This window comes from Pristis pectinata, chromosome 30 (genome assembly GCF_009764475.1).
Source record: "Pristis pectinata isolate sPriPec2 chromosome 30, sPriPec2.1.pri, whole genome shotgun sequence".
NCBI lineage: Eukaryota > Metazoa > Chordata > Chondrichthyes > Rhinopristiformes > Pristidae > Pristis > Pristis pectinata.
In genome coordinates this window covers 25,890,045-25,908,794 of record NC_067434.1, presented here as the reverse complement: position 1 = coordinate 25,908,794, position 18,750 = coordinate 25,890,045, and the positions used below count along the sequence as shown (strand labels likewise).

The 18,750-nt window shown below is 46.5% G+C and overlaps 1 protein-coding gene across 1 annotated transcript; it reads left to right on the top strand.

Moving 5' to 3' along the window:
* The first annotated feature begins 3,513 nt into the window (after window positions 1-3,513).
* Window positions 3,514-18,394, top strand: sprn (shadow of prion protein). The gene is made up of 2 exons (XM_052041584.1): window positions 3,514-3,605; window positions 14,176-18,394. Exon 2 carries the CDS (start codon window positions 14,195-14,197, stop codon window positions 14,648-14,650), a length of 456 nt encoding a protein of 151 aa, XP_051897544.1. The 5' UTR covers window positions 3,514-3,605; window positions 14,176-14,194; the 3' UTR covers window positions 14,651-18,394.
* The last annotated feature ends 356 nt before the right edge of the window (window positions 18,395-18,750 follow it).

The window sequence follows — 18,750 nt, the reverse complement described above, 5'->3', positions numbered from 1 at the left end:
AGAAATAACGCTTTTGTCTTGACTCTCTTTTCTCTTAGTTAATGAATCCTGTATCTGTGCCAATATTACACCCCAACCCCATGCAATTTTGTATGGAAATCAGGTCATCCCATTACAGGAAGGTTGTGGAGGCTTTGGAAAAGGGATAGAAGAGGTTTACCAGGATGCTGCCTGGTTTAAAGGGTATGAGCTATAAGGAGAGGTTGGACAAACTTGGGTTGTTTTCTCTGGAGCACTGGAGGTTGAGGGGAGACCTGATAGAAGTTTATAAAATTATGAGAGGTGTAGACAGAGTAGACAGCCAGAATCTTTTCCCCAGGGTAGAAATGTCAAGTACTGGAGGACATGCATTTAAGGTGAAAGAAGGAAAGTTTGAAGAAGATGTGCAGGGCAAGTTTGTGCCTGGATGCCTGGAATGTGCTGCCAGGGGTGGGGGTGGAAGCAGACACAATAGTGGTGTTTAAGAGGCTTCTAGACAGACACATGAATGTGCGGAGAGTGGAGGATATGGATCATGGACAGGCAGAAGAGATTAGTTTAATTTGGCATCATGTTCAGTGCAGACATTGTGGGCTAAAGGGCCTGTTCCTGTGCTGTACTGTTCTATGTTGATTGTTCTATGCTCTATGTTCTCTAACCTTTTATGTGGCACTTTTTGGAAATCCAAATACATGACCTCTACTGGTTCCCCTCGTTACATCCTCAAAGAACACCAACAAATTTGTCAAACACAACTTCCCTTTCACAAACCATGTTCACTCTGTTCGATGGTCCAATGGTTTTCTAAATGTTCTGCTATTATCCCCTTAATAATGGAGTCCAGCATTTTCACAATGACGTGTTGTAACTGACTGAGAGACTCCTGCTTCCTCTACCCCCCTTTTCTTGATCAGTGGTGTTACATTTACAGTTTTCGAATTCTCTGACACCTCTCCAGAACCCAGGGCAATTCGTAAACAATAACCAATGCATCCACTTCCTTTCACACCCTAGGATACAGGCCATCAGGTCCAGGGGACTTGTTAGCCTTTCCTCCCAGTTGTTTGTCTAGTACATTTTCTCCAGTAATCCCAGTGCTCCCTTGATTATCTATTATCATTGGGATCTTTTTAATGTTTTCTACTGTGGACTAAAATAATTAGGAGTTCTTCCATTTTCTATTTTTTATTAATTCCAAGTGAATTTTCATTAATTCTCTGTAACCAGTTTGTTGTTATTGATAAACATCAAAATATCACATTGGGTTCCTTCATCCACGTTATTGATATATACCACGGATACCTGAAGCACGAGCACCGACCCCTGCAGTCCCCCACGAGCTGCTGTCTGTCACCCCAAAAAGACCCATTTATTAATATTCCCTATTTCCCATCCATCAGCCAATTTTAAATCCATATCAAAACATTAGCCCCAATACCGTGACTTTTAATTTTACACACTAACCTTTGATATAGGACATTATCAAAGGCTTTTTGAAAATCCAAGTACACCACAACTACTGGATTTTCTTTATCTATTCTATAAATTATCTTCTCAAAAACTCCAGTGGGTTTGTCAAACATTATTTCCTGCTCAGAAATCTATATTGAGATGGTCTAATCATGTTGATATTTTCAAAGTGTCCTGTTATCACATCCTTTATAACAGCCTCTAGTACTACAGATGTTTGGCTCTGTCTGTAGTTTCTTGTTTTCCCTCGCCTATTTTTAAATAGTGGGTTACATTTGCCACCCTCAGTCTTCAGGAACTGTTCCGAGACCTTTAGCATTGCAACACATGCACTATAGCCTTAGTTACTTCCTTCAGTACCCTGGGATGCAAATTAACAGGCTCTGGGATGTACCTATTTTCATGTGCCAATAATTTTCTCCAGCACTTAATTCTTACCTTTTTCCTTCTGTTCTTCATCTTCATCAGATTCTCAGTTCTCTAACATTTTTAGAAGACTACTGTATCCTCTTCTGTGAAGACTGAACCAAAATTGATCTGCCATGTCCCTGTTCCCTGTTGTGAATTCTTCTGCTTCTGACTGTACAATCTTGACTTTACTAAACTTTATTTTGGAAGACTTCTTAACATTAATTTTATGGGATCTGGGCACCATTGCATGGCAGATGGAGTTTAATTCAGATAAATGTGAGGTGTTGCACTTTGGTTGGACAAAACAGGGCAGAACTTACACAGTAAGTGGCAGAGCCCTGGAGAGTGTTGTAGAACAGAGAGACCTGGGGTGCAGGGACAGATGAAGTGTCTTGACCCAAAAAGTCAACTGTGCATTTCCCTCCACAGATGCTGCCTGACCCACTGAGTTCATCCAGCATTTTGTTTTTTGTGCAGGTACATAGTTCCTTGAAAGTGGTGACACAGGTAGACAGGGTGGTGAAGAAGGTGTTTGGCACACTGGCTTTCATCGGTCAGGATACTGTGTTCAGGAGTCAGAATGTGTCACTTGTCACCTCATGCCTGAGTGTTATCTAAGTACTGCTGCATGCAGGCAAGGGCTGCTTCAGCTTTCTGAGATGTTGTGAATAGGATTGAACATTGTGTGATCACCAATGAGCAATGCAACTTCTGACCTTACAATGGAAAGCAGGTCATTGATGAAGGTGGTTGGGCCTAGGACACTAATGGCTAAGGAGGATTGACCTTCAACCTCACCATCCTGTGCAATGTATAACTCCATCTTCCATCTGATGCCCATTGTTTTACCAAGTTTTACCGAGGTTCCTTGATAGATCACTGGATCAAATAAAGCCAGGGGCAGTAAGGATCTCACCCCTGGCTTTCTGCTCTTTGGTCCATGTTTGGTCCAAGGCTGTGATAAGGTCTGGCGCTGTGGTCCTAGCGAAACCCAAACTGGGCATCGGTGGGCAGGTGCAGTGTTGATGATGATTGCAAGTGGACTGATGGGCAGTAATTAGCTGAACTGGACTTGTCCTGAAAGTTGTTGTGACCGTGGGGCAAAGCTGTCCCTTGTTGTCAGTTCCTGGTGTACGGATGGCTTGTGGTTCTGTCGCCGCTGTGGTGAAAGACCTGGAACTGATCCTGCAACGTGGCTTCAACCTCTCCCTGACTTCTTCCCTAGAAACCTTAGCTTTCCCCTGACAACACGAACACCCAGCACCGCTTCTGTACCGCTATGGCTTCTCTTACTTACTGTGTGTGAAGCAACATCAGTAAATGTTGGTGTTAAAGCAACCACGAGAAAGGGAAGTGAAACGTTGGCCGTTGTTGCAGGCAGGTGGAGTACAAGAGGCGGGAGATGCCGCTTAGATACAAGAGATGGTTGATGCTGGAATCTGGAGCAACACATAATCTGCTGGAGGAACTCAGCGGGTCGAGCAGCATCTGTGGGGGGAGAGGAATTTCAGGGTGAAACCCTGCATCAGGACTGGTAATTGGAGAGGGGAGAGAAGTATTACAGCAATCCCGTGTGTGCAGACCATCCTGTTCAGTACCCGCCGTGTGTGGGACCTTTCCCCAGGGCACCAGCCCCGTCCCACCTCCCACCCCCTCCCTCGGCAGCTTCAGGTCGCGGCCGTGAACATTGCAGGCGGCGGCTCGGTGCGCGGAGCCGAACCGGGAACCGGGCAGCGGAGGCCGGGGTGAGTCACGGGGAACGACAGCGGTTCACCAGGGGAGGGGTGTCGGGTCACCGCGCCGCCTTCTCTCAGCGACCGAACCCGGATCCTTTCCAATGATCAGCCTCCGTTACTGGAGGCAATGCACAGACCCCCGGGGGTGAAGGCAGGAGGGAGGCTGGGCTGGAGCGGGGTCCGGGGTCCGGAGCCCTGGTGGGGGGTGGGGGGTTGGGGAGAGCGGGGTCTGGACTCCTGGGGAGAGCGGAGCCCAGCGGGGGTGGAGAGACCCCGATCAGGAGCCCCTTGTGGGGGTGGGGGCTGGTGGTGGGGGGGTGGGGGTGTTAGTGGGCTCTAGAACCCCGAGGAGTAGAGCGGATGGGGGGGGGGGTCCCGGAGGTTGGGGGAGCGGGGTCAGGAGCCACGGGGGGCACTGGTACAAGGTCCTGTGGGGAGATCGGGGTCTGGAGTCTCACCCCTGACGCTCGGCGCCGGAGCTTCCGGAACATGCAGGGACCTTGATGCCGGTTTTGGCGGCTGCCGGTTGCACTTCCAGCCGGAGAGCGGGGACCCGCGTTAGAAACGACCCCACTGGTGAAGTCCCCGAACCCTTGGGTTCACTCCGCGGAGGACAGGTCTCCAAAGACTGAACCGGGACACTTCCAACGACCGTCCATTTCCCCCCACAGACGCTGCCGACCCGCTCAGCTGCTCCAGATTTCCGGAACCTGCAGTCTCTCTGGTGTCTCCAACAGGACGGGTCCCACTCCCCCCTACCCCCTGGGGTCCCAGCTCCTCCCCCATCCCCACCTCCCCCCCCCCCCCCCCCCCAGGGGATCCCAGTTCCTTCACCCCCGGGAGGGTCCCAGCTCCCAATGGGACCAAACTTCGCAACAGCCCAAGAGTCAAATTCAGCGCCGTCAGCAAAGCGGTGAAGCTGTGAGGAGCTCCCAAAGTTTCTGCACCGATACATGTCCCTGGGTCCCACCAAATACCGCGGGCGCTGGACGTGATAAATGAAAGCAGAAAATGCTGGGAACACTCAGCGGGTCGGGGGAGTGAGAGGGAGAGGCAGTGGGGGGTGAGAAGGGACGGTGGGGGGTGAGAAGGGTGTGTTAGGGGAGACGTGGGGTGGAGGCTGCCAGTCACCATGGTAAAGGGAAAGGTGTGACTCCCGCGGGAGGGGGAGCAGAGTGTGTTCAGGGTGGGGGTGTGCTGAGGGACCCCCGCGAATGGGCGTGGAACCAGCGCGGTCTGAGAGGCAGTTTCCATGGTAAATGTGAACTGAGCAGGGAATAGTGACAGAGGCGAGGAGGGGCGCTGGAGCGGGCTGGATATACCGGAGCAGGCAGTGGAGATACCGGAGGTAACTGAGCTTCATAGTCTTGATGGTTCTGTAATGTTGTTCTGAGTGTTCTCTTCAGCTGGCGGTCCCAGTGGAGTGGACCCGCTCACAGCTCCGATAAATTATAAAAATATTACTTAACCTTTTTATAATCTGCGGAATCGGATTCCAGTATCACACGGTACGTGCAGGAGGGGACCAGTTTGACCAATGTCACCATTGATACTTTCATTGTTCCGTCTGGTGCAGGGATTTTACTTGTTTTATGAGGGTTTGTACAATTGGGTTGACCTGATGGGATTGTAATTGGCATTTTCAAAGCTTTATTAGAGAGAATCATCTGGTGCAGAAAAATGGTTGCCGTGACAACCCATTTATTCACCAATGAAACAGCAGAGCACATTGAACAGTACTAACCAATCAAAACAGCTGATTCAAGCATCTGGTGGCCCATTCGATAATCCAGTCACTCACAGGCATGTCCTAATTACAGTTGATGGTGTGAATCTCATGGTAAGTCTTCCATTTTCTGTTAAAATTGATTATGGTTTAAGAGACTTTCATGGCTTTTATTTCTCTGAAGCTGTTGACTCCCTGTTTCAGCTGAGGCAGCAACATCACAGGGTACAAGGTGGCCCAAGGTGGAGAAGGGTTGGGGCTGGGGTTGGACTCTCAGTGAGCTCCTCCTGATTTACAGCAGCTCATGGACCAACAGCTGAGGATCATGGAAAGTAAGCGATGGTGAAATATTGAGGTCAGTACTGTTGGCAACAGAGAGCAGATCCATTGGCAGTGCCTACCCTTGTATCTGCATTCCAGGCCTGCTTATAAAAAGGTGATGATGCCTCAGAAGCTGCAGATTCAAAACTTTCTTTTAAATGTCAGTTGCTTTCAATTTTATATTTAAACATTTTGTAAACTGCTCTTCTAAGGAGCTGCAGCTTGGTGCAGTGGGTCTCCTGAGCTCACACGCAGCTCTAAAGAGTTTCCTTTGCAATTCCTGGGCTGGAAGATATTCAGGCACGAGACTGATTGAAGGTGGAGGTTTTCCTCTGGTTTCGGACTTCTGTCTTTTTCTCTTTTGTTAATAGAAAATGCTGGTCTACACAGCAGGAGGCTAGTAGTGGGACACTAGCTCTGACCACAGCTTTCTTGCTGCCACCCTCCTAACACAAATTCTTCCTGGTTTCTGTAGTTTGCTCTGACGATCATGGTGAGACTGCCGTTGGCATTGGGGAGGGCAGAAGCTCACCGCACATTGCACCATTCACTGAGTCACAGAGCACCCAGATATTCTGCAAAACAAGTTCAGAGGATGTCAGGGATGTCACGTTGAGGGGGAGCAGGTAGGAGAAGACCTGTCAATCAGAACACTGTGCAGATGATGCCTCCATTGCCAATCATCCCACAGGGCAGGCATTAAAGGAAAACTGATCGTAATGCCAATCTTTTCTAACTCAGCTGAGATGTCAGGTTTAGAACGCAGCAGTACAGCACAGGAACAGGCCCTTCAGCCCATCATGTTGTGCCGAAGTAATTAAGCTAATTGCATCTAATCCCCTCTGTCTACATATGGTCCTTATCCCTCCATCCTCAGCACATCCATGTGCCTATCCAAGAGCCTCTTAAACGCCTCTGTTGTATCTGCCTTCACCACCACCCCGGCAGTGCATTCCAGGCACCCACCACTCTGTTTCTAAAAAAAAACACCTTCCCCGCAAGTCATCTTTGAACTTTCCCCCTCTCACCTTAAATACACGCCCTCAAGTATTAGACATTTTGGCCCGGGGAAGAGATATCGGATGTCCACCCTGTCTGTGCCTCTCATAATTTTATAAATTTCTATCAGGTCTCCCCTCAGCCTCTGCTGCTCCAGAGAAAACAACCGAAGTTTGTCCAACCTCTCCTTATAGCACCTGCCCTGGATTGTGTGTGTGGGGGGGGGTGGGTGGGTGGAATGCTTGGACTCAAGAGAAGAGTCAGTGAGAAGACGGGTACATGCAACAACCATAGTGTGTGAGCCCAGCTATCAGGATGGCCGTGTTCACAGTGAAAGGGCAGAGAGGACCACTGCTGGAAACTGCATCTAGTTCAATGCATGCAGCTTAACAGGTGAGACAGATGAACTGAGGGCGTGGATTGCCTCAAGGGACATAACAGAAACGTGGCTGAGAGAAGGGCAGGACTGGCAGCTCAATGTTCTGGGACACCGCTGCTTTAGGAACAGGTAAGAGTGGAGGGGGTGTTGCCTTTTTGATAAGGGAGGGCATGACAGCAGTGCCTAGAGAGGAGACTTTTGAGGGAACAAGGCTACTTGGGTAGGACTTAGAAACGAGAAGGGGGCATTCACCTTGGTAGGGCGATATTATAGACCCCTCAATAGTCAGTGGGAACTTGAGGAGCAGATGTGTTGAGAAATTGCTCGTAGTTGTGAGAATAGTAGGGTAGTGCTTGTGGGAGATTTCAACTTTCCCGGTATCGACTGGGCCACCCAGAGTACAAAGGGCCTGGATGGGGCGGAATTTGTGTGGTGTGTTCGAGACATTTTCCTCAGACAATATATAGAGGAACCTACCGTGCAAAGAGCATTAAGATAAGATACCTTTTATTAGTCACATGTACATTGAAACACACTGTGAAATGGTGTCGCCACGCTTCTGGTGTCAACGTAGCATGCCCACAGCTTCCTAACCCGTATGTCTTTGGAATGTGGGAGGAAACCAGAGCACCCGAAGGAAACTGACCTCCTCTTGGAGAACGAGGTGGGCCTAGTAACTGAAGTGGCAGTTGGGGAGCACTCTGGGTCCAGTGACCACAATTCTATTAGTTTTAAAATAGTTATTGGAAAGGGATAGAACAGATCCACAGATTAAAGTCCTGAACTGGAGCAGGGCCAACTCTGAGGGCATTAGGCAGGATCTAGCTGGGGTCAACTCTATTTAAAGGCAAAGGAACAGTTGGCAAGTGGGAGGCTTTTAAAAGGGTCACATCAAAGGTCCAGGGGAAGCATGATCCTGATAGGGTGAAGGGTAGACAGACCAAGTTCGGGGAACCCTGGCTGATGAGAGATATCGAGGCTCTGGTCAGGAAAAAGAAGGAAGTGTACTTCGTGTTTAGGCAGCTGGGTACAAATGAAACCCTCGATGAATATAACAAGTTTAAGACTAGGCTCAAGAGGGAAATCAGGGAGGGCAAAAAGAGGGTATGAGATAGATTTGGCAGGCAGGGTTAAAGATAATCTCGAGGTTATTAAGGGTAGGCACAGTAGTGTAGCGGTTAGCATAATGCTATCACAGCGCCAGTGACCCAGGTTCAATTCCAGCTGCTGTCTGTAAGGAGTTTGTACGTTCTCCCCGTGTCTGCGTGGGTTTCCTCCGGGTGCTCCGGTTTCCTCCCACATTCCAAAGACATACAGGTTAGGAAGTTGTGGGCATGCTATGTTGGCGCCAGAAGCGTGGCGACACTTGCGGGCTGCCCCCAGAACACTCTACGCAAAAGATACATTTCACTGTGTGTTTCGATGTACATATGACTGATAAAGAAATCTTATCTTATATCTTAAGTTGTATTAACAGTAAAAGGGTGAGTAGGGAGAGACCAGGTCCTCTTAAAGACCATCAGGGCCACCTATGTGTGGAGCCGCAGGAGGTGGTCGAGATTTTTAACGTCTATTTCTCCTCGGTTTTCACTAAGGAGAATATCATGGATGCCAAAGAAATGAGGGTATTAAGTAGAGAGATCTTGGATCATGTGCATACAATGAGGAAGGAGGGATTTGCAGTCTTGAAGTGCATTAAAGTGGACAAATCCCCAGGACCTGACCAAGTGCACCCTTGGACGTTATGGGAGGCCAGGGAAGAAATCACGGAGGCCCTTGTAGGGATACCTGCTTCGTTGTTAGCCACTGGTGAAGTTCCAAAAGACTGGAGAGTGGCTAATGTTCCATTGTTCATGAAGGGTAGCAAGGATGGGCCAGGGAACTACAGGCCAGTGAGCCTGACTTCAGCTGTAGGAAACTTACTGGAAGGAATTCTGAGGGACAAGATCTACCATCACTTGGATAGTCGAGGCCTGATCAGGAATAGTCAGCATCGTTTTGTGTGTGGGAGGTCATGTCTGACGAACCCTTTGGAGTTTTTCAAAGAGGTAACTAGGGATAGATGAAGGTAGGACAGTGGATGTCGTCTGTATGGACTTTAGTAAGGCCTTTGACAAGGTCCTGCATGACAGGCTGATCTAGAAGGTTAGGTCGCATGGGATTCAGGGGGAGCTAGTGAGGTGGATTTGGAATTGGCTCGATGATAGGAAGCAGAGGGTGATGGTTGAAGGTCGATTCTCCGACTGGAGGCCTGTGACTAGTGGGGTGTCCCAGGGCTCCGTGTTGGGACCTCTTATTTATCATGTATGTAAATGATCTGGGTATGAATGTACATGGCATGATTAGCAAGTCTGCTGATGATACTAAATTCCTGTTGACAGTGAAGCAGGTTACAATGAGTTGCAAAGACATCTTGATCAGTTAGGGAGATGGGCTGAGGAATGGCAAATGGATGTCAAAAGTCAAATGGATTTCTACTTGGATAAGTATGAGGTGATGCACTTTGGACAGTTAAACCAGGCTAGGACTTGTACAGTGAATGGCAGGGCACTGACGAGTATTGTGGAACAGAGGGACCTGGGAGTACAAGTGCACAGTTCATTGAGAGCGGCCACACAAGTAGGCAGGGTGGTGAAGAAGGCATTTAGCATGCTGGCCTTCAGTCAGGGCATTGAGTTGAGGAGTAGGGACATTACATTGCAGTTATATAAGTTGTTGGTGAGGCTGCACTTGGAGTATTGTGTACAGTTTTGGTCACCCTGTTATAGGAAAGACATTGTCAAGATGGAGAGCGTGCAGAAGGGATTTACCAGGATGATGCCTGGGTTAGAGGGCCTGAGTTATAGGGAGAGGTCGGCCATGCTGGATCTGTATTCCTTGGAGCGTAGGAGAATGAGGGGTGACCTCATAGTCTGTAAAACCCTGAGGGGTGTGGATAAGGTGGATGGTCATAGTCTTTTCCCCAGGGTTGGGGAGTCCATAACTAGAGGGCACAGATACAAGATAAAAGGGGAGAGATTTAAAAGACCTGAGAGGTAACTTCTTTACACAGAGGGTGGTGAGTACCTGGAATGAGCTGCAGGAGGAAGTGGTCGAGGTGGGTACAATTGCAACATTTAAGAGGTGTCTGGACAGGTACATGGAGGGGAGGGGCTTGGAGGGTGAGGGTCTGAGTGTGGGCAACTGGGACTAGCAGGGAGAGTGCTGTGGCTGGCATGGACCAGTTGGGCCGAAGGGCCTGTTTCTGTGCTGTGTTACTGTCTGACTCTATGCCTTCCAGTCCAGGCAGCATCCCGGTGCACAACTTCTGGCACTGATGATGCAGATCTGTACAACAGTGTAGAGAGAGATCTCTGATATATTGCATCTACCTCTGATTCCTGTACTGACGTTACTTTTACAGATCTCTCAATGTTAGATAGTCATAGAGTTATACAGCACAGAAACAGGCCCTTCAGCCCAACTGGTCCATGCGGACTAAGTTGCCCAACTGTGCTAGTCTCATTTGCCCATGTTTGACCCGTATCCCTCTGAACCTTTCCTGCCCATGGACCTGTCCGAATGTCTTTAAAGTGTCAGCTTGTTCCACATACCCAGCACCCTCTGTGTGGGGAAAAAGTTGCCCCTCGGGTCCATTTTAAATCTTTCTCCTCTCACTTTAAACCTGTGCCCCCTATTTTGGACTCCCCCCACCCTGGGGAGAAGACTGCGACCATTCACCTTATCGATGCCCCTCATGATTTTCATAAGGTCACCCCTCAGCCTCCCTCACTCCAGGGAAAACAGTCCCAGCCTCTCCTCATAACTCAAACCCCTCAGTCCCGCTAACATCCTGGTAAGTATTTTTGCAACCTTGAGGCCTGGGATGGCTCAGACCAGTCAGTTCTCCACAATTGTGGTTTCTGCGGTTCAGAGCTGAGCTCCCAGAAGTACCAGCAAGAACAGAACTGCTGGAAAAAGAAAGTAAAATGGGAAGGCTAAGGACTTTGTAAAAAGGTGTTTGTGTAAAATGAGGTAAAAGGAAACCACAACATATTCGGACTTCAGGTCCTCTGCACCTGAAAAGTGTCCATAATATTGTCAGGGACTGATCTTTCAACAGTTCGTGGTACTTTCTCATTTTCATAGAATCACACAGCATGGAAACAGGCCCTTCAGCCCATCGAGGCCGTACTGACCATCAACCAGCCATTTACACCAATCCTACACTAATCCCATTATATTCTCCCCACATTCTCATCAGCTCCTCTCAGATTCTGCTGCTCACCTCCACTGGGGGCGGTTTACAGTGGCCAATACTTTTGTTTGATTTACAACCTGTCGGAATATGCCTACAAAAAGGAGTGGGAACAAAGAGTAATTGTTGTTGGTTTGAGTATATTTTAGGTGTTGGATGAAGCTCTATCCTTTTTTTTTAAAAAGGCTGCTTATTTAAAATAACAACTTGAAAAATCATCTTCTTTAGGAATTGGACACGAAACAGGTTTGAGAGATGTTTACAAGATTTCCCAATTGACCTGTTCCTAATTCAGAAAACAGACCCATATTTGTCTGCCTTCCACATTCTCCTGTGATTCCTCAGAGCATTCCCATTATTTATAGATGAATGTTACTGTTCTGGATAGAGTGAAGCTTCATCCAGTCAATGAGCCGGTCTTATGGTCTCTGTCTCAGTCCTCGTGGTAAGTCAGTCCATGATCGAACAGTTTTGTGTGAAAAATTTCTCCTGACTTTGCCTTCAGATGTTGATGTTGCTTGATATTAGAAAGATTCTTTCGCTGTTCCCTTGTTCAAAGAATTTTATAATCCCTCCTCCTAACATCTACTGTAGTGAATTAAGTCCTAACTTTTCAGAAGTTTCTTTACAACTATCATTACAAGGTTCATCCTAACGTAAGGATACATCCTTCATTTGTTCAGTTGACCATAACTGAAATAGACTTCTCCTTAGGCAGTTCCTGGGGATTGAGAACGACTTGGTACCACTCTGGGTTTGTGGGTTCTCAGTGCCTGATGTGGCCGGTGTGGGACCTGTAGACTAGATGTGGGCAGGAGCTGCCTGATGGGGACGGAGGATGCAGCAGTTGCGAGGTGGTCCACTCCTTACAACACTTGCATGGGATTTGTGTGCTCTCGACGCATGGACTCGGTTCTCAATACTGTCCCGAATGCTTCTTCTCTATTTGAGTGGTCATGAGCCAGAGATTATCAGGAGCTGCTGAGGATGTTGCATTTCCATACAGAGGCTTTGAGCACATCCTGTCTGTCTGGTAATCTCAGCCCCTGACAAAGCTCAGGGTACTGTTTCTGCTTTGGGAGTCTGGTGTCACACAGATGAATGACGTGGCCTGTCCACCTAGATGACTGAGTGTAACCTGGGGCTCCTTGTTGGCCCAGGAGAAGGCACCGATATTGGTTCACATTCTGACAATGAAGTCGGAGGATTTTGTGGAGCCAGTGATGGTGGTATCTCAGCTGTGCCTTGAGGTGCCTGCTATGGGTAGTCCAGGTCGCAAGAGCATGTGGAAGGGCAAAGATCGATGCTGTCTGGTAGCCCAGAGTATTGTGCCAGGTCTGGCATCGGGATCTTCAAATACCCTTTTCCTTAGTTGGGCAAAGGCTGTGCTGGGACATTGGAAGTGATGAATTTTGGCATCAGTGATGACCTTCTCTGAGAGATGAGGTGTCCAGGTTTTCCAGATTTTGTTCAGTGTAAGGCCGGTCCTCTAGTTTGTATCAGTGGCCGAGTTAACCATAGCTTGGAGCTGGGCTTCCGAGGGGCGTCTGTGTACTGTGTGCCTCGGTTCTGGACTGTAGGTGGCGACGTTGAACAGCAAATGGAAATCTGAAGTAAAAACGGAAAATGTGGAAACATTCAACAGGTCAGGCAGCGTCTGTGGGAAGGGAAACAGTTAATGTTTCAGGTCAAAAACTCTTTGTCAGAACAGAGGATTGGAGAAAACAAGTTATTTTTGTTACAGAGAGGATAGGGGAGGGATGGGATGAAGGGAACACCTCAGGATGCATCTAATCCTGTCCACTATGGCAAACTATCCATAAAGGCCCGTTCCTTGCCCAGGCACAGTTACGTTGCTGGGACTACCTAGTTAACAGAGCTGTAGCTAGGCTTGCAATTCAAGGATGTACTCGGAATCAGATTTATTATCACTGACGTATGACGTGAAATTTGTTGTGGCAGCAGAGACATAAAAATCTCTAAATTACAAAAACAAATGGAGCAAAAGAAGGAATAACGAGGCAGTGTTCATGGGTTCATGGACCGTTCAGAAATCTGATGGCGGAGGGGAAGAAGCTGTTCCTGAATCGTTGAGTGTGGGTCTTCAGGCTCCTGTACCTCCTCCCCGATAGTAGTAATGAGAAGAGGGCATGTCCCAGATGGTGAGGGTCCTTCGTGATGGATGCTGCCTTGAGGCACCGCCTCTTGAAGACGTCCTCGATGGTGGGGAGGGTTGTGCCGTGATGGAGCTGGCTGAGTCTACAACCCTCTGCAGCCTCTTGTGATCCTGTGTATTGGAGCCTCTGTATCAGTCGGGATCCTCTCCTCAGCTGAATTGATATCAGTAATGTCATCTCAACCAAGCATTCAGGGACCAATTCCTTCACCAATATAATGTGGGCTTGTGAGGAAGCAGGCACAGGGGAGAAAAATACAAGTCAATAAAACAGTAATCCAGCAGGAAAATTGGAAAAGATTGAATATCTTTGGTGCATTAAATCTACACAGTTGTAAATGCAGATTCTCCATGTTCTCACCAGCGATGGGATATCCACACATTAACAGAAACCCACATTATAGACATATACCCACACATTGTGAACATACACCCACATTATCACCTACACATCATGAACATATACCCACACATTAACATAAGCCCACATTACATTTGCACTTTATGAACGTAAGCCAGTTGCCGACCATGTCCCATTTGTGAGGTGAGGATTAACAATGAGACCATCGTAGTCCAAGTGCACGTTGGGATCAGTGACCAGCCTCGGTGTACATTGGGGAAGGTTTCCCCTTTCACCTACAAAGGTTGTTCCCAAACACTGTGCCCTGTTGCCAGTCTCCTGTGTGATGTTCAGACCATTTCTTGGATCTTTGTACAACTGACTGATTTTTATCCGTCCAGGTCACTTGGGTGCTTCGTGATGAATAAAACCACAGCCACGTGCTGGACGCTGATTCTGTTGGTGGCCATCTTTTGCGAAAGTGTGACCTGCAAGGGCGGGAGAGGAGGAGCACGAGGCTCGGCTCGTGGCTCGGCTCGCGGACGCTTCCGTGCTACCCGAGTGCGGCCCAAGTACTCCAACTGGAACCGGTCCTATGGCTCCAGGACACGGGTGGCAGTGGCGGGGGCTGCGGCGGGGGCTGCAGCGGGTCTTGCGGCTGGAGTCATGGCTGGGAGGCTGCAAAGGTCCAGGCTGAGCTGGGATGAGGGCATCCAGGGGTACGTGAACAAGAACTGCTCTCTGGAGAAGAACTGCACGTCCGAAGAGGGAGTCTATGGTTACAGAGCATGGACATCTTCTGCCCTGACGTTGTGGCCTTCCTGCGGTTTGCCATCCATGTGCGTTATGCTCACCTTCAAATGTTTCCACCTCTAAGTGTGGTTTCCAGTTGTAACTTGGTGTTTCTCACAGCTGCAGTGGCCATCTCTTTGGAAAGTTCATTAGATTAGTCTCTTAATTGTTGTAGCACTAAATGGTTTAGACAATGTGGTAGAGTGTAAGACTTCTAAAATAGTTCCCCAGCAAGCAAGTGATTACTGCAAGCACAGTTATTTGAAAATTGATGTCATTATCTGTGTAGGAGTGGATAAAAATACGACGAATTGTTGCAAAGTTGTGATTAGAAGATTTGCAATGATCTTTAAGGTTCTGACACAACTAACCTCCCTGCTGGTCATCTCACCATTGAGATCTTGGGATTTGAACTGCCTCCTCATAAATCTCCTCAAAGATGCGGTTGAGGGCAGAAGGCAGTTTATAAACATTAGTTTTCCACTAAAATTGGTAAAAAGATTTCACCCTTGAACTCAGATGTTACAGAGTTCGGCAAAGGATTAAAATTTTGCATAATTCCATTGGGTGTTATCTTGTAACCAATGCTGAGCCAAGGCAGCCGGAGGTGATCTTCTGGTGGACCCAGCCCTATGTGGAAAATTTCAACAACTCTGCTTGTCTGACTGAGAAAGGAATATTGAGGCTGTTATCCTTTCCATTAATTAGTGCAATACTGTGCTAATGCAGGATGTGTGTATAACAGCCCTCCAACCTACCAAATTTACCTAGTACATTTGATGTCAGTTGGGCATATCAGTATATGAAATATTGTCAAAGGCTGGCGTAAAATGAAAGTTAATCACATATCTTATGTTTCCATTTGTGGGAAAATTCAAAGCTAGGTGACAAAATTTTAAGTCACCAATATATGATAAGAACAAGGTGCAAAAAATGAAGCAGTTTCTCAAACCTTCTCCACCATTAACAAGGCCGAGCCTAATCATCTCCCTCACTCAGTCCGTATCCCTCAGCTTCCTCGATATTTGAAAACCCATCAGTCAAATCCTTGAAGGAATTCAGGATTAATGATGAGAATGTGGGACTTGTTACCACGTAGAGCTGAGGCTTTGATGCATTTAAAAGGAAGCTGGATAAACATTAGGGGGAAGGAAGGAATAGGGTTGCTGATGGGGTGAAGTTAAATCCAGTGCTGGGACACTTGTGGGTTAAAACTGGTTTGTCAGAATCACCTGTAGATTCACCAATAGACTCTATACAAGTGAGAGTGTTACACTAAACTTTTTAATGGAATCTATTTTAGTTTAAAGTTGGAGAGGTGACTTATCTGGGTATGCCAAGATCCTGATTTTTAACCTGTTCAACACACACCCAAAGCCAACAGGGGTGTTTTTGTTATACAGTATATGCACAAACTGCCCTGACCACATCACTGGGACACAGCTGGGAGTTTAACTGCAGAGGTTTTCAATCAGCTGGACACAAGGAGTAGAGGTACATTTACTTGTTGTTAAATGTCTCTTGTGGATCATAAGGCAGCAATATTCTGTAAACATTTCATTTGTCTAGCACTTTAGGGTCAGCACGTGAGGGGAAAGAGGTGTATTTTTGTGAAAATGAAAAAATGGATCATAGTGGATGTGATGGGTTTAAGTTTAATACCAGGTTCATGCAAGCTGTTTGACTTGAGAAGTCCAAAAAGTGATTTAAGTTGGCTTCATTTATAAAGCTGAGCCCCTCAGAATTTAACGGAATTGCCCAATTTGCACCTCCCCTCTTCTTCACCCAGATTTTAGTTTTCTCCTTTAATGTGTTCCTTCCTGTTTTTCATTTTCTCCCCATTGTTTTACTTTATCTCCAGTTTATGTCACTATTTAGCTCCACTGAGACTCGCAAGTTGCATTGTAGAATTCTCTTGAGGTTATATGACATAATGAATCTTAAACTTAATCCTTATCCAATCAGCTTTGTGCAACTTACTTGCGTGGTAAAAGAGTGGTATTAAATAAGATTGCAGTAACATTTCAGGAGGGATATAATAATGTGGAGGAAGCAGTTCAGAGGGGTTGACCAGACTAATATCTGGCAGAGTCACTGTTTATAAACATAGGGTGGCCTACTTAAAGCAGAGATGAGGTGAAGTCTTTTGACTCAGAAGGTTGTCTTTGGAACTTTCTTCCACGGTGGAAGCAGAATCTTTGAATATTTTGAAAGTAGAGGTAGACAGATTCTCGATAGGTGAGGGGTTGGAAAGTTACTGCAGGTAGACAGGGATGTGGAGGTGAGGTTACAGTTAAATCAGCCATGATCTTATGAAATGGAGGGACAGTCTTGAGGGGCCGAGTGGCCTACTCCTGCTGCCAATAAAACAAACAAAATTTACATTCAAAAATGTGTAGATGCTAGTTTGACACTGAGGTCCCAGAGCACAAGTTCCTACAAGTGTCTGTGCGTGGAGGAAAGTCAGTTTGTGAGGTGTTTACCCATCAGTACTGGGCAGTAACAGTATCAGTCACACAGGAAGATTACATATGGCTATTTACGCAAATGCTGATTCTTTGCGGGTGCATTCTAATCTCTGCTCTTTTCCCTTGGCCCTACAAGTTACCTCTTTCCATCCCATCTCGTATGGTCCTGTTCAATCTCCTTCCAACACCCTTTCACACGATGCACTGCCCATCATGCTGCAAGGTAGGATGTGTCGTGGAAAAAAGATGTTCTTTACTCTTTCACATGCACAGGTTGTTTGATCAGCTTTAATGTCTTAAATGTCGAGAACTGTCACATTTTTACCTCAAATCTGGCAGCAATTTTCAAGTGTGCACAATTCTTCTAAAAACTGCTCCTCCCAGCAAAGAGAGAGACATGGGCAGCAGTGAAAGGACAGGGAACCGCTATGCTTTGCCCAGGTCAGCCAGAGGCCTACACCCTCTTGAGAGGGAAAAAAAACCTTATCTAGTTTTAAAATATGGTTCATTCTGACTAATTCTGGAATATTGTAACACAGTTAGATTCCTGACTTGTCATCAGGAGACTTTAAAAGGTTAATTTTACTAACATATTGCAATTTTCACAAAGGAACTTTATTTAAAAATATCTAAGCACAAAATAAGAGCATATTCTGAATCAGGATAACTTCTGTTTCTCCATGCAGTGACCTGCCCCTTTTATACCTTGAAAATATCTTAATCTTGAAAATTTCAAAAACAAGATATCATGTTTGAACCACTTTAAACGTTAGTTTCTTCTCTCAGCAGAAGACCCAAGATTGTTTTTTAAATTAAAAATGGTTGTGGGGAAAGTTGGGGAATTACACGCTGCGCATAATGGTGGCTATCTCTTTGGTAGGTTGTAACCTGCTTGTAGTTTCTTTAATATTTAAAACGTGGAAGTGATGTTTGAAGTATTTTAATAGTGGTAAAAATAATACTTAAGAAACTTTTATAAAGTAATGTGGCAGGAAGAATATTTCCATTTTATATTCAGCATTAAGTAACAGTACTTAATACAACCACTGATGAACAATTGTTGCATAACACTGTGCTTGACGTATTTGTATTGGACATACTTGATAAATTATAACACTTTGTGATGTTACATAGATTGAAAAACATTTTAGAAAAACTACAAACAAGTCGCATGCAACATATTGTGTTGTAAGATCTGTTCACTGTTTTTCATTGTTTGGAATGCATCAGTATTTAGAAATAGCTACCTAAAATAAAGTACTTTATGCACAATATTTATTGTTAATATCTTTTTCAGTGAGGCTGTGAACAGTGCTGGTGTAGTGCATGAAATATGACTTGAATACGAGCCATCAGATTGCCTGTATGATTGATGATGTGATGTGAGCCTGGCTCACTGACTGAAGCTTGGATAAACATTCCTGGTACAAAGGTCCCACCAAAACAAGCACTAGGACCACTGACCTCCATGGAACCCTCTGGTTGGGTAGGAAGGCATGTGACCCATTGACGCCTCCATGCTGAGACACGGCGCAGGTAACCGGCAGGAAATCCACTTTCCATGATCCTTTTTTAAAAGATTATGTGAATTTGAACCCACAAGGTGACCAAGAATGTAACCAGGCAGAGGGACAATGAGGTGAAATCAAGAAATTGAACTGTTGCTGCCAGCAATGGGATTTTATAAAGGAGGAAGGGCAGACTGCAGAGTCTTTC